We start from the raw sequence: 21,307 nt of genomic DNA, 5'->3' as shown, positions 1-21,307 counted from the left end.
AGTCAAATCAACACACTATGAGACAAGTTGACAAAGCACGCTGCGAGATCCGACGAAGGGTTGTCATGGTTCATTTGTGCCATTATGTCACACACAAAAATATCAACATTTTTTTTTTTCACCTACGCCAAAGCATCCTTGTCAAGACACTAAAGCCAGTCAAGGTAACTACGTTATTTTTTTCTGCTTTGACTTTTATTCTCCAGGACACATTGAGCCTCTTCAATTTTCTTGTTCTCGTACCCATCAGCTGCCAGAGCCAGCCAGAGCGCATGCATTTTTCTCGTGTTGCCTCGACCACCACGCCGCACACTTTGGTGTGTGTTCGGTGGCCAAATGGATTTTTGCCTGGCAGAGTTTTGGACGTTTTCTGGCTAGCAGACGAGAAGAAGAAACAATGGTCACTCGCCGCTATCACTGTGGGGACTCGACGGATTGCACCGCCTTCGCTTGAGCGCAACCTCTCCGGAAAGTCTTGTCTCGCCGCTGTAGGATGCCCAGCAGTATGCATACGGTTCTCTGTGGACCAAGTGTCTAGGGTTTTCTTCGATATTGCTTTGGTAGCCACATTAGGTGCCTAGGCATCCGATTGTGGCCAACATACTTTCCTTTGCGTTTTTTCATTTCTGTGCCCCTGCCTCACAAAAGGAAAAAAAAATTGTTGCGGTGCAGCAAATTGTCGCATGGTGAAAGTTCGATTTTGTTACTTATTCTTTTACGGAAAGTAATGGGCCACGGGACGCTTCAGGTGCCGAATACTTTTATTATATTATTGCAATAGCAATTATATGGACACTCCAGGCGCATTCCTGCTGTTGCCGTTGCCCTCACATTTCGTATAAAGTCCAAGGGCAATAACATCGTGACCTCATGCCGCATGCTGTATGCACGAGTGACAGCGTGGGGGGGGAAGGGGTGGAATGGGTGAGCTGATGATGGTGGCTCAGTCAGGCCCCGCACACTCTCAAGTTCAACAAATGGCCACAGAGGGCGAAAAATCAATCGAGGCGCGTTTCAGCGTAAGCGCGCTAGTGGAGCTACTGTAATTTGGTCGACTACTTTAATTTGTGCTTTCTCTGCTAGGGGCGCTAAACATGCTGAATTTTTTAATTTACACAAACCATTGACATGAACAATCGAGGTGTCTAAGGATGCTTTTTTACCTCAGGCAAATAGGCAGTTGATTTTTTAAAAATTTGATTGTTGAAGCTGCTTTTTAGTCATAGCGTCAAGGTTTTTGTGTTCGATTAACCACCGACAGCCGACAGCCTATTGGTATCGATGTGTTTCCTGGCCGTTGGCGTTCGAATACTACGGCGGTAAAACATTTTCGAAAGCATGCTGGTTTCGTCTGCGAGTCATTACATAGACTTGCTGTAAAAAGGTCTACTCTTGGCAAAGAATAGTGCCTCATTTTGTTTAGGCGTTGATTATCATAATGAATGCGGCGGAGGTTGAGGGAGTACGCTTGAAGGTACGTTTTTATGCCGTTGATCTCCATAACACCGCAAGTACGCAAACCGATGTCACAGAACACCCGATGCATCATTGTGTGTTCTCCGTCATCGCTTGTTTGCTGTATGCCTACTAATTCTTCATTTCTTCAAGTGTTGTATCCTTCTTTTGTCCTTGCTCTCTTATGCTTCACTTACAGTATGTCGTTCCGTCAGCTGTAATGCGCATTTGCAAAACCAATACGTTTGATAAGACGCAGTGGTTATCATAATTTCACTACACGTGTATTAAGCTGGCACATATGGTTCAGATACAGATACCTGTATGCGAACTTGCACGACGTTGATGCGGAGATTAGGATAATTATGACACCCGTAAGGAAGAGGCAGCTGACGGCCGTATAAGCGGTTGCGTTATTCTTTCCGCCAAACTACCCGGCCTGGTAGTGCTGTAAAGATGCTGTATAAAAGTGAACTTCCCCGAACTGCATGGAAGGCTTCTAATCCCACCAACCCGTACATCTCGTCGCCTTTTTAACTCTTGCAGCATCCAGCGCTTGCATGGTTCAACATTTTCTTTTAATCAATCGTTTTTGCCTAGCGCCATTATAGAGTGGAACAATTTACCAGATAGAGTTGTCAATGAGCGCAACCCCATTATCTTCAAGCAGCTGCTTACTGATCACCTTAAACCCTAACCTTATAATGACCGTACTGTGCCTTCATTCTTTTGCGATTGCCGTCTCGCATTGTGACTGTTTTGCTGATTTGCTCTTGCATTCTATTCAGTGTGCCTCTTGGCTTTTTTGCTGTTGTTGTTTGTTTGTTTTAATGCGAATCCACAGGCTGAGTCTTGTAAGAAATTGTAACCATATCTTTGTTTCTATCCTTATCTTCTGTAACCCCCCCCCTTATGTAATACCCCGACAGGGGTCCTTAAGGAAAATAAATGATGATGATGATGATGACAGGGAAATTATTATACTTAGCAGCCGACCGTGCGTTTTGTAGCTTAGGTCTTCTTTCTTGTGCGTTTGTGCTACCCTTATTAATGAGCTATTTCTTGACTATGTTCTTGACTATGTAACCGCGTTTGTGTGGATGCGTAGACGTGTGCTTTTTGTTGTACTTGTAAAATGCAAATAAAATATTTTCAGGCTTACTCAATCTTTGGTGTCGTGTGCGTTTATTCCAGTCGAGGCCATCGTGCCACCTGGAAACCGCATTCTGTCGTAGCCCTACACGAAATGCAACAGCTGGAGCGCGGCGGGACAATTTAACTCAGGGCAACGGCGGCGTAATAAACGAAAAACCGCTCAGGATGCCCTTAAAAGTCAGTTTAGAGTGTGCCTTAACTCGATATGACTCAGCGCTACATGTATTCTGCTGCGCCTCGATCGTGCTCCCGCCAGTTTGGTTGCTGTGTGGCAAACGTAGCGCCTACATAAATATGTAGGCGCTACGTTTGCTACACAGCAACTAAACTGGCGGGAGCACGATCGAGGCGCAGCAGCCAGAAACCCAGTAAAGCCACAGAACACCTGGTAAAGCGTGTGCAAAACCCCGTTTCCGTTTCCTGTTGTACAGCGCCACCTGTGGTCGCATACTTTAGTTCACGACGCCACCGCTACGCTTATTTCCGTAGCACTGTGGAAGGTACAGTTTCCCTTCTCTAACTTTGTATAGGTGTTCTGTGGCTCAGTCTTGTGTACGCAAAAGAGAAAAGCGGGGAGCAAGTGCGCTGCCTTCCGTCATGCGCGATACATCGAGGGGAGTGGATGGAATAGGAGCAAGATCTAGGATTCTGTGAATTTGTGATTGCACAACATGTTTTTTATTTGCCTTGTTTGATGCACTATATACACTGAATTTTTCTTAGATACGTAGATTTATTGGAGACTTAAAAGTATAGTTAAATATCTTGTTGTGAGGTTTTGTGTATACATGCAGTGAACTTTGTTTCCAGTGACACTTTTTTGCCCTTTATCAAGCTGTATCTTTGCATTTGTATAATCCATTGTATCTTCGCATTTATAATGTACGAGGGCGAGTCAGATGAAAGTGAGCCTACCCACCTCGTGCAATAATGGTTGGGTTCATTATCTGCGAGGCATGCATGTAGCACACAGGCATCTCTCATTTACAAAAGTGACACACAAGAATGAGGATAAATGTTTTTTAATGCTCTCACAGACTGGGTTGAACATGGTTGCGTGACGTAATGGACGCTTCAGAAGTTGAGCAGCGTGGTGCCGTGAGGTTTTCGATAGCTGAAGGTGTTTCCCAAAAAGAAATTAGTTGCCGTATGACGTGTGCGTTGAACATTGCATCTTATTGGCCACTGTAAAGTGTTGGAGGAAACGGTCGAAAGAAGGACATGAAAGTTGCAAGGACGATCCAAGACCCGGCTAAAGCCATCATGCAATCACCCCCCCAAAAATTGCAAAGGTTGATGGGCTGATGAAACAAGAACAGAGGATAAGCATCGATGAACTGGCAGAGCGTGTGGACATCAGTCGCGGTTCGGTTCACGCCATAATTCATGAACATCTCGGTTATCGGCTGTGTGCGGAATGGATGCACAAGATTTTGATCTACCGCCAGAAGACGGAGAAGTTTGGCGCTGCCTTGACTCATCTGATCCAGTATCACAATGAGGGCGGCGACTTCTTGTCTGCAATTGTGATTGGTGACGAACCATGGTGCCACTACTACGAGCCTGAAACACAACGGCAAAGCTTACAGTGGAAACATTCGAATTCACCACCCCCAAGAAAAGGAAAGGCCGTCATTTCGGCCGGAAATGTGTTGTTGACTTCTTTTTCAATCGTCAGGGGCCGTTATTGATCGAATTCGCTAAACCTGAAGAGACTATCAATCGTTTCCGGTATTCTGAAATGCCGGATCGGCTGCGTGTCGCAATCAAGAACAAACAAAGTGGAAAATAGATGAATAGGGCCATGTTCTTTTACGACAATGCCCATCCCCATGTCGCTGATGTGGTTAACACAAACTGGCAAAGTTCAAGTGGGAAACGCTGCAATATCCGCCATACAGCCCAGACCTGTTGCCTTGCGACTTCCACATTTTGGGGCAATTGAGAAAACAGCTCTAGGGAACCAGATTCGTGTCGGAGGATGACGTGAAAGAGTCAGTTGCAGACTTTTTGAAGCAGCAACCCAAGGAGTTTTATGAGACAGGAATCACGCGACTCGTTAGTCAGTGGGACAAATGTCTAAATGCTCATGGAGACTACATTTAAATAAAGTACTCCGTTTGTCATACATTCGCATTGGCTCACTTTCATTTCACTCACCCTCGTATATTTTGCAGAACTCTTGCTTTTTATATGTGCTCTCTGTTGCGACTATAATTTTGGAGCAATTACTCAGAATACACGACCGGTGACAGCTGCTCCTGCGCAATACATTGGAACAAAGGACAGCGTCATTGAGAAAATACTTGCATACCTGCAACCTGGCGAGGTCAAAAATCGGGAGACTGTTTATTCGTGCCAATGGGGGGGTTCGTTCAAACTTTCAGGCAGTGTTCAATGAGTCTTTTGCAGGGACCTTGCAGTAGCAGACTTTGCTCACTTCAAATTTTGTCGGAGTAGCTTTGCTCAAAACCTGGTCCAGACTGACAGCCATTCACTAGCAGCAGGTGTTGGAGAGTTGTGTTGCTTATTAACGAGTGGAATTCAGTCCTAGTTTCTCACGCTGCACTAAAAATCCTCTCACACTCTGCCTTGCTATGCAGTATCACGAGTAAATCCAGCATCACCTTAGCAACTTGGTGAAAAAATTTTTTCTATCAGTGTTTTCATTTTTCCAACCATAGACAACTGCACATCCCACCTTTCTTCATTCATAATGTCCTCTGGAAGACTGTACGCCTGTAGTGTGGCAAACTCAGCTTCAAGAGCATCTAAAGCGTCTTCAGCAGATTTGTTGGAATCTCGGGGCAGCAGCTGAGAGAAACTCTGAATAAACAAACAAAGACTCGAGAGCGATTCCTATGAAATAAATTTCAGGTTGGCCACCTCCGCATTCTTCAGAGTTGCGTTTCAGAGTTGCGTCCACATCCATAGCGCTTCGCCTCATTGCATTTCGGAAACATTTTCCGTCGAAGAGGCCCAACGTGGTCGCTGACACTAAGGAGTAGGTTGCGTTCGGCGAGGAATCCCGTAAACAGGCACTCCACACGTATGACACTGTTGTCACGCTTGTTCCGGAAACAGTTCACTATGTTGCCTTGCTGCTCAGTGGTGCGAACATAGCTTTGATGCTTCGCCATGGAAACGTGCAGTTTCAGGTCGCCTTTGCCACTGTGAGACACACTGGCATCGCATCCACACATTGTACACAATGCAAAATGTTCTCCTTTTCCTGATGTTAAAAAGCACGGAAATTCAGAAGTATAAGATCGCAAAAACTTCTGCAAATACCTTTTCTTGGGCTTTGATAGCGCCATGGCATCAAGCATCCGAAGATTCTAACTTTACACAGTGCACCGCACACAAGACGGCCTAGTCAACACTAATCATACACACAAGCAGCAGCAACAAGGTGCACCATGTAGAAATACATGCATGAAATGCAAGAGCTGCATTGGCTTTGGCTTTGGTCGGCTTACTAGGCACGGTAGTCGGCTGCTTAGTCGATGATACCAATGGTGCTACCGATGATACCCGCCACTGAAAAACAATCCTGAGTACGTGCCTGGCACCAATACAAGGCAGTGGACACAGGAAGCATTGAGTGACAAAATGTCACGTGTGTGTGTGTGTGTGTGTGTGTGTGTGTGTGTATATATATATATATATATATATATATATATATACATACATATATGCAGTATATTACAGTACTTATACTGCATGTGTACTGTAATTGTAAACTTCATATAATTTACAGTATTTTACACTGTTCATCACCGATTCAGAGTGAACTGATCAATACATGAACTCTGCTGTGCTCACCTTGAACTGGTTTCGTTCGTTGCACTTAGACACAAAGACAGGCCGGCCATTGACGGGAGTGCGGTCCCTTTTCAGAGCTGCCTCCACATTTTGCTAGAAGAGGGTAACAAAGCAATACAAGCTGCTCTTTTTTATCGTTCATTGTATTCATTGAAGAAACACTAAATGATCCATGAAATTATTTTAGACTTGCACAGTGGTCATTAGAAACTAATAACTATATTTGCATGTCTAAGGCAGAAAAGGAAAGATAGTTTATTAGAGGAGCAAGAAAAGGTTGCACATATCTTTCAAAATTTTGTGCCCAAGACATGCCACCAATAGTGTCAGCATTTCCTTGTAGCAATTCAGCCATGTTCAAGCAATAAATTTTCTTGAAAGCTGTCAGGCTGAGTCTTAACTACTGTCAAATGCATAATCCTGTTTTTATGGCTACAATGACTCACTAAACAGTTGGGAAGTCACTCAAATTGTCCCAACAGAATGGTGTGGAAAAGTAGCACCACTAAGATTCTCTAGAGAAGAAAATTCAACAGAATGTTTTGTGCATGTTGAAGTGCACTATAAATCATCATAACCATCACCATTGCCACCACTATTAGCCTATTTTATGTCTACTTCAGCACGAAGGCCTCTCCCTGCTATCTCCAATTACCCCTGTCCTGCGCCAACCGATTCCAACTAGCGCCTGTGAATTTCCTAATTTAATCGCCCCACCAAGTCTTCTCCTGTAACACTTTTATAATCAGTGGCTTAAGGATCACAAGCTTTGTTTAGGCTTGTCTTGCACAAAGTGTACAAATATAGCAAATTATTGCTATATAGAGTATATTTACAAAAAAAAAAATTGAACACTACCATGTGTGTGAAGACCAGATAGCCAAATCCCTTTGATCTGCCCTTGTAGTCTCGGACGAGGCGCAATTCTTCAATTTCACCAACCTGTAATTTTTGCAAGAGAGAAACAGTAAATAAACATATAAATAAAACTGCAGAATTAGCCCCACGTGGAATGTGAAGCTCAACATGTGCATACATCCATTGCTGAGACATGCCCCACCTCGTAAAAATGTTCTTCACACATTCCGGTGCAAGTAGAGACTGTTATCTTAACTACAGCAGCACTTTCCCTTTAACATGGCAGGACCACTGGGACCACTGGAAGATCCAGAGGGGCATGGCACTTTTGAACTGACAAAATTGAGTGTGCAGTGAGCACTCCCCTGCCCCCTTTACTTTTTTTGGTGAGGGCCCTTTACCCTGCCCATTGATGGGCAAGGTACACCCCCCCATAGTGATCATCATCAGCCTATTAATATGACAAGCATTCTTTGGGTATGTTACGCTTGAGGAGCTTTTCACTTACACGTAGACATACGTGGAGACTTTGGAGGTACTAAGTTCAATGACCTGCACTTGTGCTTTCTTTTATTTAGATGTAAGAACATGGGGCGACTTCACAGAAAAGTTTCTCAATATCTGAGCAGGCTTGGGGAGTACACATGCTAGCAGGTAGCAATATAGGTCATTTAGAAGCAATAGCCAACGTCGGCGAACCAGTGGTCATTTACAACATATGCAATGTTCACAGATGAGGGTGCCAACAAACACATCACCTGCCGGTCACCACTGTTGTTGCCCCACGGCATCGTGGGAGTTGGACAAAGGATAAAAACACATGCACCGGCAACAGTCCTTGTGGGCACATGGAAGTCACATTTCTCAGGCAGTCTTCGTCACATAGAGCAGTGAGCTACCTGTTTTCAAGCAATAACACGGTGCCTTTCCAGTGTACAGTTTGCTCGAGTGCACAAGCTTGGGTGACTAATGCGACGGAGAAGTAGCCGATGAATTTGAGATCCGGGGACATGCGGCTGTTTTTGTCTGCAAAGGCATTTAACAAACGCAGGGGTGGGACTGCCCAAAGTAATTTTGGAACAATTTTTGGAGCAAGGAAAACTGTGTTTTGGAGCAGTTTGGAGCAATATTCAGAGAGTGGGCACGGCAGCACCGCAACCGCCATGCCGTCTAATCAGCTATTTTTGTTCCTCGCGCAGGTACTGCTGCTTTGCGCATCGTGTCAAGCGCAAGCCCCAGACATGTGCATCGTCGGATCGGCTGCTGACACGGCCGGTATCAGCGTTGGAACGTTGGACAGCCTCAAACCCGGATGCCATGGAACGACGACTGCTGTCTGGGACAAGCCTATAAAGCTGGCACCTTTGGGAGTCGGCTTCAGTGGGCACGGCAGCACCGCAACCGCCATGCCGTCTAATCAGCGATTTTTGTTCCTCAAGCAGGTCAGTTACTATACCAAATTTGGTTACAGAAACGACAACCATATTGTTGTAGTGCTGCAGTGCCCGAGTGTGCTTTTTTCCGAATTTGCATCTATGTGCCTCTTGTTGTCGGGTGATGTAGTGCTAAATCCCGGGCCTGACACTAAGGTTTTGTTGAAGGAGCTTTGCGTTGGGCAAAAAGCAATTCAAAAGGATCTAGATAGCCTCGGAAAGTGAGCGGCTCGAGTGTGTAGAAAAGAGCATTCAAATTGTTAGGGATCAAGCAAATAGCATAGCTAAGTTAACAAAAACTGTTAAAGAACTAAATGAGACCGTCGTGAAGCAACAGGAGAGGTTGATAAATTTAGAGGACAGAAGCCGGCGAAACAACCTCAAAAGGTTATTCTGGATTTGCTCCTGGGTTTCACCACGGATGCACAGCTCCTAGGACGGCTCTAAATGTGCCTCCTCCTTACCCTTCTTATTCCACGTGATAGGCCTTCGAGCCATTCCTTAATAAAAACATTTTTATTATCATCATCATTGTAAAATGCATGATTCTCAGATTGTTGACATTTGTCATACTGACACCAATGTTAGTTTTTAATTTAAGGCCTGTTTAGGGCAAAACTAACATCAACAGGTTACAAACACAGTTGCCCACCGATACAGCAGTGGTATTCTTTGGACCTGCTCGTTCATTTGGACCTACCAGTCGCAGTGCCGCCCTCTTGTAGAATCAATGCATAATGGCGACTGAAATTCTGGCTCTCTGAACATACTATGAAAAACCTTTAAAACATTTCCATTTGTCTGCAGGACCGATCATCCTTGCTACAGCTATAAATGAGGCCACCTGTTCACGGTGTCTTCACAGTGAACAAAGTCAGCAACATTTTTAATGCACAGTCAACATCCTAAGTATTAAAACAAATTTAGTGTTTGGTGGCGGCGGCAACAGCAGCAGTCAGCTAGCTACTAGCCACCTACAAGAACAAGTTATCAAGCTGTGAGCATTGTGATGCCATATTCTCGTGTACTATATTTGCAGCCTCCTGCCAGGGTCTGTGACACTCAGTCAAGGTTCACCTCTTTGAAGGCCTCCATGATCTGTTCTTCTTCCACATCAAAGGCCAGGTTGCTGAGGAAAACAGTGCGAATCTCCTTGAGTGGGTCTGGTTTCACAACCTCACCATGCTTGGGTGACTCCTTCTTGCCCGCACTCTGTTCCTCTTCCTCGGCTATGCAGTTGGCAAGAAGGAACAAAAGAGAGAAAAAAAAAGGAAGACAGTTCAGCAAACTCATTCTTGAGAACAGTCAATGATGCCGTCTATACACTTCGCTGTAGGAACACACGGCAATTCTATAATGGCTGTGAGCATATTTTGGTAGCTGATTTTTTTTCTTCTTTTGTACATTTTACTTGACCACTTTACATGCTCTGTAACACTGTTACATGGGTGCAGTCATATCTGATCCCGTGGTCATTTCATCATGAGTGATGACACATTTTGAAGGGTTGGCCGAAGAAAAGCCGGAAGCAAAATTGCAAGTCTCAGAGGTGCCAGTGAATGGTCATCCAAATATGCTGGCAGCACATGAACTGATTATCTGCAATGGATATGTCATTATTTGATTGTCTGTAACTTTTAAGGCTGAGTGCACACCCTTATAGTGCTTATACTGTGTGTATGTGGATTATGCGCATCCATGCTTTCTGTGGAAAGAATAGATAAGCATCATACATAGGGTGGGTGTTATAGGCAGCACTGCATACCATTCTGTGCCTGTGCAAGATAACATATCCGACTATAAACATCGATGCGAACAAATGCACAGGGACATTTTCCCGCCAGAGATCTACAGTTTCAACCGAGAGATTTGAATCGTAGTAAAGTACCAGCTGTGCCTGGTACCTCAGTTTGTTTACGCAGTATACATGAGCACCTAATACTTGTGTTGCATGCATCATGTTCATGTAGCAACATAGAGTACATAATGACGGGCACTGTGTATTTTATTGCTTCTTCGGTTTCCCGAGCTGCTTGTCCAGGTTCCTTGATCTGTTGGGTTTGATTCGGCCCAGTCAGCTTGTGCATCTGACATTCTTATCACTCACATTATGTCTAAAGACGAAAGCTCTGATGTTCGTGAAATTTCCATACACGGCATTTTGCGTACATGGAAAAGTGAGCAGAGTGACCGCTGCCGCCTTCCTCACCGCAATTGATTCCTTGGTTTTGGTCAGGTGTTTGACGCCCTAAAGTGCCACCTGGCCCCGAAAAATACCACAGTGGAAGTTTGAGGATAAATTTTGACCACCCTGCATTCATTGGAGTGCACCACAGGCTTGGGACTTGCGCCTTACATTGCCACTTCAATCGAAGCTCAAACCCACAACCTTATACTCAGAAATAAATATACCGAGGCTGCTCAATTGCCCGAGCAGTTCGATCTCTGAACTTGGACCAGATGCGAAATGAAAACATAAAAACACACAAAACGCTGTTGGCACTCTGTCTGTAAGTGGTGGTGCGCCCATGCCAGCTGTTCCTTTGGACCCCTATATTCTAACCGTGCCTGTAAGGTGAAAACCTCGGAGGAGTGCCTAAAGGAAGGTAACTATGCAGTGGCCTTCACCTGCCATGGCTTCAAGGCTACGATGCACGAGAGGAATAAAGAAGGATGCAATGAACACAAGCGCTAACCGACACAAGATTGTGCCTAATGCTATAAGACAGAAAACTGAGCGAGTTCATAGGAAAACAACCCAAAAAATTTGAACACAAGAAAGAACTGAACATCGCTGTTTGTGTCGTTTAGTTACTTCTTGCGTCTGTATTGTATTTTGTTGGTGCAGCTTTTGTATCATAAAGGTTGCACACCCTTTCTCATCCTCCTCCACTTGTGCGCTGCCCTCTTCAGGTCATAAATGACCAATTACGTATCCCAATTCTTCATGTTCCCCAACCAGTTTCTCTGACACGACTTTCACAAGTATCTGAACACAAGACGGAAAAAACGAAATGCCCTGCAATACAGGATGCATGTAGGTGCAAGGACATCGCAAGGCACATGACAAGTCCACAAAAGGGCACTTGACCTTCATTCTGTCTACCTGTCTGTTGTGCACGCGCATGCATGTGTGTGTGACAGCAGTCTGCCACATTTGGCGCAAATCCTGGCTGCTTCCCGTCCACTCCTCAAATCCCTCACCCTCACCCTTTGCACCTCGTGAAAGCACTTTGCCTTCTACACTGAAGTCAAAAGTGTCGGCAGAGCTCTTACTAAACCACACTGTCAGCTGTGAATGACATGTAGTCACTAGAAGTTGCACAGGTCATCCCAAAATTTTTGTTCTGAAATTTTTGTTGGCATGAAAGGCGGATGAGCATGACCACGGAGTGTCCAGAAATGCATGTTTCCCACCCACCGTACACAGGAGGGCTTGCTGCAATTGGAATTTGTAAAAATCAGGGCTGAACTGAACAAAATTCAGACACGAACCCAGCAGGCCACAAATAATTTGATCATTTGAATAAGAATACATTCTCATAAAGTAAGTTTATTTTTATTTATTTCATATACCTCACAGGCTCCAGGAGTATTGCATGAGCGGGGTCGTACAGATAACAATTGTTGCGCAAAAACATGTTTTTTGTTATGTAAATATGAACAGAACGAGAATCAAATAACAAAGAACACAAAATAAATAAAGATAAAAAGAAAGGTAGGTAATCTAACAGTTGTTAGCTTTCCAGCGTACAGTGAAGCAAACAATCTTAGCACAAATGCTTACATAAATACACTACAACGAAGTTAAGAATAACAAAACTAAAACAGATACTTGTTTTTAGCTAAGTAATAGCCAAATATTACACTGATCTTTTGTCTGAAGGTTAATGGGTTGTTAAATGTCAGTGATGTTATCAGGAAGAGCATTCCACAGCGCAGTCGCACGTGGCAAAGCTTCTTGCTGCAGACTTGTACAATTGGGGACAAACATTTGCAAATGAGGGGTGGCGCAGAGGGGCTTCTGCATTGTGCTGCTAAGCTCAAGGGTGCGGGATCAAAGCCTGGCTGCGGCGGCAGCATTTCGATGGGTGGAAAATGCAAAAACGCCCGCGTACAGTGCATAGGGTACAGGTCAAACCTTTAACCTCCAATCCCAAGCTGTACTCATCATGGGAAGTTGTACCAATATGGACAATGACGAGCCACACTCGTTTAGCTTGATGTGCTACTCTCACCAACACAGACAAGTTCTGGTCGGCATTGATGAAACGCTGCCTGCAAGAACAGCCTCTCAAAAAATAAAAAAAAATGACAAAGGATTCTAACTGGAAACCAATCGGGCAATATATATTCAGAATGAGAATGAGAAAGAAAATATTACTATACATAAAAAAATGGATATTTTGTATGTTTTTCTGGAATTACTTTGGGGACTAAAGGGTAAAAGAATCTCAGGTGGTCAAAAGTAATCCAGAGTGCCTCACTACTGCGGGGCTCTTAATCATGTTGTGGTTTTGGCACATAAAACCCCCGAATCGTCTTTTTTTCTTTAGCAGGCATCTTGAATATACAGTTAAACCTTGATATAATGAACTTCAATATATAACAGAATTCTTGATACTATAACGAAGCATAGAACTTTTCACAGTTTCTTGTCAATAAAACACTACGTATTTTGAACCTAAATATAACGAAGTGCACTTATCCACCATTTCAATATCATGAAATTTCACTGCCACCACAATGGAATGCCGAGACTACAAATAGAAACTTCCGTAGACGCAGTTGGTGAAATGGTTGAATTACATGCGTCTGCTTGCAAATGCACCTCTCAAATCGTGCACCGCGACCGAGAGCAGTGCCATGTTCCGTATAAAGTCTAAGTGCCATAAGATCCTATTGTGCCCTGCACCCTGAATGCTTTAGGCATGAGTGAAATAATGTTAGGGTGAGTCGACAAGGATAGTGGCTTGATGAGCGCCATCTTCCCACATGAGCAAGGGGAAAGGGAGGGAGAGGAGCGAGCTCACAGTAATGGGATCGAGCACGTGCGAGAGCGGGGGAGAGGGGAGGTAGTAAAGGGCAGGTTGGCGGCGTCTCATCTTCGCTTGCAGCTGCATATACACAGCCCACGTGCCCTGTTTTAGAGGTAATATGCCGCGTGTGCAACAACTGCGTGTGCTGAGATGGCGTGGCATCGCACACTGTCTTCCCATGCGTTTAGCGCTGGAGGTTTCGCAACAAGTTTCAGAGACGCGTTGAAGCAAGAGGCAGACAAAGCATTCACTTCCCGCTGCCGGTGCTTTTCATGATAGCGCCATCCCACTACAGGCGACACTATGAGCCACAGGGGTGAAGTGGATGCAAAAGTGTGATTGGTTTCACTTCGTTCCACCGATGTGAAGATATTTTCAACATAGCATGAAACTGTATCTTTCACCACCGCCCATCCTTTCCATCAAACTGTGGCATTAATCTGGACTCCCGCGCATGCGGGCCTTGCCGGGAACAAGGCGGCTCATGCCAGTGCCCGAGAATTTACAGTCCGGGCTCAGGCATCAGATGTGTCGGACTTCGCCATGGAGGAGGCGCCGTTTACAGCGCGGGATCGGCTTATACCTACCCTGACATCTGCACACACTACCGATTAGACCGTTTAACCTTTCCGCCACTCATGGGCAAATCCCCGCACAGGTGTGAAGTTCTGTGACGACTGCTGCAGACTCGCACCTTTCCCTCCCCTTACCTCCTCCACCGCATTCATCCCTCCATTTACCTTTCTTCCTCTTGTAAATTCTGCGTCTCTCCCAATGCTGACTTAAACCACATCATGTGGGGGTGCCCTAAGCACCCCCTTCCCCCTTTCCTCAAGCAATTAATATCTTGTGAGGAGCAGTGGGAGGCTGCCTTGCGCAGCTCGAGGCCCGACCTTCAGGAGGCCATCCTGGAGTGGGCTGAGAGGATAGAGGAGGCCTACTTCAAGTAGTTCCTTCCCCCACCCTCTATTCCGTTGCCCCCTTCCCTTTAATGAGGGATAAATAATGCTTTTCATCATAATCACCTTTCACCCCCATCTCTCAAATTCAACGAAATAACTTTTTCAATAGCCCGATTTGCTTTTTCCAAATGGCCAATAGCTGAAAATATTGCGGCCCCTTCCGTGTAAGAAAAATCCATTGGCAACTGTACTTATTTGCATAAAATATTGAATTTCAATATAATCAAATTGTAATACAATGAAAGAAATTGCTGAATTTACTGACTTCATTATATCGATGTTTAAATGTAAATACATATTCTCGGAGTCAAGAGGTGAGACATATTGAGTACAACCTTGTTCATGTGATTTGAAAAATAATGCGAGAAAAAGCATACTAACTGGGAAAACATACAGTCTGAAGTGACTAAAAAATATGGCGGGCTCAACTGTAGTTGAGATCATGAGATATTGACGCGTGTTGAGCTGGTGGGGTCCCAGCGGTCTGAGATACACATTGTTGTTTTTGCCGCTTCTGCAAGCTTACATTGGCACTCCTTGAATTTGGCCTGGGTCAGCAGCTTTTTTGGGCGGGGCATCTGGATGGATAGTTTCGACATGCCCACTCGGCAGGGATCGTTGCGGCTTGAGATGCCGAAGCGCTTTGAGCTGGTGGATGGCGCTCAAGTGACCCGATACGCACTCTGTCATTTTCCTGTTGCGTGGTGTTTTAAGACAGGGACAGAAAACCAAAATGAAATTGAGCCAGAATACGATGCCGCCAGAGCAAAACATGATGCTCGCTTCACACTGTCTACAGCAGGAAAGGATTGTGCACTTGGATGACTGCCCGCTGTATTGCCTATTAAAAGCATGTTATACACTTCCAACAGCATTATGCCATATACGCTGTGAAGTTGATAGGCAAAGATGCTTATTGCAATAGAGTTGGTGAAGATAGCTGTGAATGCAATGCGCTACGACCCACAAGGAGATTCGCTGCTACGGGAAAAGGAAACTGAGTGCGTGCCGCCTTTTTCATGTGGTACGGGCAGGTGGGTACTGCAGAGAAGCTGCCGTGGTGGGCACGTATTGTTCTCAATTGTTAATGTGTGGGGCCTTTTCTTCTTCGCATGGAGTCTAGCAGCTGGAAAACGTATGACACAATCGCAGTTTGGTGATGTGCTGCATGTTGTTTTTCAGGAACACATTACCCGTAAAAAAAGAAGTGTAATTCTACCGGGTCATTTCTTGTTTTTTTGATCGCGTATGTTGGTGCCAGAAAATTGTATGAAACAGGAGGATCGCATCAACTTACTTCCTCTCGTGTCCTTGACAGTGTAAAAAAAAATTAATATGAACAGGGAGGAAAAAGAGGACATAGTGGGCTCCATTCTGTTCCCTCCCCCCCCCTCCTTCATTTTCACCTTTCACGCTATCTTAATACCCACTTTCTTGGGTATTTATGTGTTACTACAAGAACTAACTTTGGAAATGTTAGCCAGCGCCACCACTAACAAACCTTGGCGGCAGATGTGGAACATCCTTTCTGCGGAGTGGATGGAGAAATGGCCAGCGGTAGCTCAATTGGTTAGAGCATTTCACGCGTAATGCGAAGAGGTGGGATCGTTTCCCACAACTACGGCAAATTGTTTTTTCATCCACTTTCAATTCCATTAATTCATAATTTCATAATTTCAATTAGTAAGTACAAGTAACTTCCCCTGTGTTGTCCTTAGTGTCTTTGTTGGCTTCTTATGATATGATTAATAAAAATCGGGCCCCTCGGTTAACCACCTTTCTTCTCGTTCATTACATAACGAGGGTCTCGAATTCAGCAACACTGATGCCTTCAGGTAGCAGGTGTGGGCTTATTGACCAGTTGCCTTCGCCCAGAAAGATCATGTACTCGTGACGCTTGCGGCAGAAAGGATGTTCCACATCCGTCGCCAGGGTTTGTGAGTGGTGGCGCTGGCTAACACTCCCAAGGTTAGTTCTAGAAGTAACACATAAATACCCAAGAAAGTGGATGGGGAAACAGCACCACGGTAGCTCAATTGGTTAGAGCATCACACGCGTAATGCGAAGGCGTGGGATCGTTCCCCACCTGCGGCAAATTGTTTTTTCATCCATTTTCAATTCCATTAATTCATAATTTCTTTATTTCAATCAGTGAGCAGAAGTAATTTCTCCTGTGTTGTCCTTGGTGTCTTTGTTCGTTGGCTTCTGATGATCTCATCCTGCCAGTGCTTCATGCCACAAATCACGAAAAAATCCCTTCAAGCAGGAGAAAAGGAAAAAAGAAGTGCTGCCCTTGTCTGGAGACATCACCTGAAACAGTTACTGAAAGCTGACTTAACTGACACAAATAACCGGCAAATGCGAGCACTTGCACGTGTCGGCCAGCTACCCAACATCGGATCGAAACTAATATTTTCATGTGCTGGTTGAGGCCTGGCACGACTGCAAAGAGTTAGACCGATGGTCCAGAAAGTCTTTTCCCCAATAGCAGTACACAGTGGGAAACAGCCAAAGCCACGGATGTAGAAAAGAAGTTCTACCTACTTTTTTGTTTCTTAGAAGGTGGTTCCTCTGCAGCTGTTACCGCTGCTTTGGCAGCAGGCAGCGACGGCACTTTGAAGCCGTCTTTGTCTGTTTCCAGCTCCTGAAAGAGCACGACAAAAGTCAGGTGGAAGGGAGCCAATCAACGGGTCAATCATCATCACTGGAACAGAGTGACAAGCATAGGCACCTGCTAGTGAGGCTAAGAGCTCCAAATAATGCACCACCTTGCAACCCTTACCTTCGTGTTCAGAAATGCATCTTAACTTGAAGCTCATGCTTAACTTGATATAAATGACGCCTGGTGCGAACGACCCGAAGTCGCTCATTACATTTCTTTTGGTGCGTTCACAACCAGCGTCATTTAGACAAAGTCAAGCATGGGCTTCAAGTTAAGATGCATTTCTGAATACGGGGGCTAGGATCACCACTAGGTGCCTTGACAAGCTCACTTTCCTTTGGCTTCATGTCACCTAGCAGAAAAGTTGACAAGCATCTCAAACAGAACTATTCAACAATGCTTCCTCATAAATGAAGAAACAGGAAAGTTTTACTCATTATTCAGAGCCCTTTACCAAGGCATGTGACACTGCTTCTTGTGAACTGCCATTGGCCCTAGTCCTCTATAAGTTCCACAGAAGACCAGAAACCATGAGACAACAGCAAATCTATGCCCATATACATATATGTATATGTGTGCAAATATTTTTCATCTTTGAATATTTTATACGGAGGCTTGTAGGTTGTAGTACGCTGACGAACTGTGTAAGGCCTTGTCAAGCTCAGCTGAGCTTTTTTTCCGATACCCTCCGCATTTTTTTTTGTTTGGAAGTGGAAATAAGGTGATCGATTGATTCACTTCAGCAGGCTTAAGAGAAGCAATGCACCCCTCCCCCTGCTTATTTCTGTGGACACACCTATGTTCATTATTACCCACAGCATCCACAGGTTCAGTAGTGTGGTTACTATTTTAATAGACACTGATGTTACTTGTGTGCATTCTTTTTCTTTTGTTACATGTGTGTGTCTGCACTTTCTTGCTGTTTCACGTATGCACTATTTAAGCCCTCAGCAAGTTCTTTCATGTCATGTTCACAAGAATATTTAGGACCCCTTAATGCGGTCCTGAACCATCCCTCGGTCTTGGTGAAAAAACACAGTCCGTGACTAGCATACCCTGCTGGGAACATTTCAGCCAAGTTTTGCAGTCATGCACGTTAGGGCGCGTGAAGCACGCAAGTGGAGCGTGACGTCACCTTTCTCTCAAACGCTATCTTTTCAACAGAAGCCTGCTCCTCACTTTTTTCTGGACGCTTCATTTCGTAATATAGCAGATTCCCATACGTGGCTGCTATTGGCCAACAGCTGACATCAATCAAGAAGGGTGTTTGGATCAGTGCACTTCTTCCTACTGTTACTGTGCATATTTATTGACAAAGTTTAATTTATTTATTTTATTATTTATTTTATTATTACTGTAAGCCTTGACAGGCTCTTACAGGAGTGGCAACAAAGAAAAAAAAACAACAACAAAAAGTACAGATTGCCAACAATAAAAAATAAGATCTGAAAATAAGAAATGAAAGAAAAGAAAATCCTAAAAAAGTACAGACTAACAGGAAAGCGTATGCGTTATACACTGATTTCGGAATAACTGCAAGCTGAATACACAGTAAAAGCATACACTAAAGGAACTGCGATCAGCATGCACATGAAACATACACTCCGTGCGCAGCCCTTTTTTTTTCTACAACGGCGCAACCTGCCGATAAAAAAAATTTTCAATCTTCACAGAAAATGTGATGACAGATTCCAAGGACACAATGTTGTGTGGCAGTTTATTCCATAATTCTATGACTGACGGAAAAAAGGAATACTTGAATGTATTACAGCGGGAGGTATATGGCCTGATACTCTTATCATGGTTTGTTCTGGCTGGCTAGTGGTTTTAGGTACTCGTGTTTGCTTATATTAATGCTGTCATGATAAAGAAGGTAGAGAAACTTTAAGGCAGCAACGCGTCGGCGAATTGCCAATGTTTGAATGTTTGCTCGGTTGCGTAGTGCGGTTATGCTGACGTCACGTGAATACTGCGAATACACAAACCGGAGAGCTTTATTTTGAATTCCCTCCAGTTGATTAAGAAGGTAGATTTGGTGCAGATTCCAGATAATACTGCCATATTCAAGGATTGGCCTTACAAGGGCCTTATAACTTGCTAGCCTAACTTTGGAAGGTGCCAGTGCAAGTTTCCTGCGAAGGTATCCCAGCTGTCTATATGCTTTTGTGCACGTCTGTTTAATGTGAACGTCCCATTTTAATGTGTTTGTGATGGTAACACCCAAGTATTTAACTGTGTCGGCTTCTCGTACATCTAATCCAATTAGATGATATTGTCACGTGGTGGTGACGTTGAAGAACATAGTAGCAACACTGTGAAGGACAAAACTAACTTTTATTGGGCGAACCTGTGCCCACAAAACAGGCTACACTTATAGCACAACGATAGCGGCGAACACGGTCGGCGATCGTCGGAAATCTGATCAGCGGGTCAAGCGCGTCGGCTTTTAAAGAACAGTCATCGAATGTTCCAGACTAATCGTTGGGACCCGCGTGCCTTCTACAAAGTTCTACACCATTCACGTCACGCGATGAAATCAGATAACACAATGTTTGGCGACAACAGACAGCGGATAGAAGCATCGATAACTTTCCAGAAACTTCAGATACATGCAGGCACGTCCCGCGCTGTGTGATAAGATTTGTTAGGCGGCGAAACGTGGTCACCCGATAAATATACGTACACGTGTAAATATGAAAATTTTAAGGGTACCTTTTTTCGAGTTATATACATGGATGAAGCTTTTGCTACGTTAATTTCCATTCCCCATTCAACAGCTGAAGCAATCAACAATCTGGTTTCGAATTTTGATAATAATTACATACTTCCTGAAGAAGCCGACTATCGTCTGATCACGCTCGGCCATGGCCTCCCGTGTAGGAAATAAACTTCGGCCACCCTGCTTATCAGTGTCATAGCCATTGGGTCTTGCTGATTTCGAGTAGTTTTGCACACTCAACTAGCCTATAACCATGCAAAACTTAAGGTCAGACCACACACATGCTTGCCTGCGTGCGCTCACGCCTGGCCGCTCCTGGTTAGATCCCTTGGCAGACTTCACTTCATATTGAGCTATTGACAGTGCTTCAAGATGCGCGAGCTGGATGTGGCTACTATCCATTCCAGTCCGCACCACATAGAAGGGCCAGACTCGAGCATATGAGTGCGAGCACCCGCTCAAGCCCTGTCGTGCACAAAGCAAATAACTTTGCTTTTACTGAGCAAAATGAAGTACTTTTTTGCAGCAATGTATTTTTGAAATAGCCTATTTTAACTTCATATGCATTTCTCCGCTTCGAGAAAAAGTGGTTCAGGGCCCCTTTAAGTGCTACCGCTCTACCCCTTGCTGCCTCTGGTTCGCACCTGAGTGTCAGGAGGCTCCCCCGGTGGCTGTGCTTTCCTCTTGGCTTGGCCGGGTGGCACCCTCTGGAAAACCTTGGCCTCAGCTTCTCGTCGCTTTTCAGCATGGCGTTCGGCCTTCCTTTCGGCCTTTTTCTCAGCCTTTTCGGCCTTCTTCTCAGCCTTCTTCTCGGCTCGGTGGATCTTCTTCTGGGCCTCCTGCTCCGCTTCCCGAGCTGCCTCCCGTGCTGCTGCCTGGTCAAAGCAATAAACAATAGCATTACAGAGTGTCAGCCATGGTACATGCCTCCCCATTTCACCAGACTACCGGAACAAAAGTTATGGTGGCATCTTTTGATGCTGTGCTCGCAAGAATGTGCTTGAAAGTTCTTCTGTTCTAAGCAGGAAAACTCTTAGAATTGGAAAGTTATCACTGCTACAGAAACCTTTAGACATAAAGGGAGGAGGACGCTGTTGAACTATGTAATACAAGGATTGCACAACTGAGCAAGTGATGCTGAATACTGCAAAGACAGAGTTGATAGCTATCTAATAAAGCAATAAAACTGCATATTTTCG

At 44.6% G+C, this 21,307-nt stretch overlaps 1 protein-coding gene across 2 annotated transcripts in view; it reads right to left on the bottom strand.

Annotated features, from left to right (window-relative positions):
* LOC126525150 (squamous cell carcinoma antigen recognized by T-cells 3-like) overlaps window positions 1-21,307 on the bottom strand; it is a 106,238-nt gene that overhangs the window by 17,498 nt on the left and 67,433 nt on the right. For both annotated transcript variants that reach the window (XM_050173204.3, XM_050173205.3), the window contains exons 15-19: window positions 20,753-20,983; window positions 17,272-17,371; window positions 9,804-9,955; window positions 7,294-7,377; window positions 6,436-6,528 (exon numbers count right to left, since the gene is read on the bottom strand). In XM_050173204.3, the coding sequence (XP_050029161.2) occupies window positions 6,436-6,528; window positions 7,294-7,377; window positions 9,804-9,955; window positions 17,272-17,371; window positions 20,753-20,983 (660 nt within the window). The remainder of the gene's footprint in view (window positions 1-6,435; window positions 6,529-7,293; window positions 7,378-9,803; window positions 9,956-17,271; window positions 17,372-20,752; window positions 20,984-21,307) is intronic.

The sequence above is a fragment of the Dermacentor andersoni genome, chromosome 3 (assembly GCF_023375885.2).
Source record: "Dermacentor andersoni chromosome 3, qqDerAnde1_hic_scaffold, whole genome shotgun sequence".
Lineage (NCBI taxonomy): Eukaryota > Metazoa > Arthropoda > Arachnida > Ixodida > Ixodidae > Dermacentor > Dermacentor andersoni.
The sequence above is the reverse complement of the archived record's forward strand: the minus strand, read 5'-3'. Positions and strand labels throughout refer to the sequence as shown.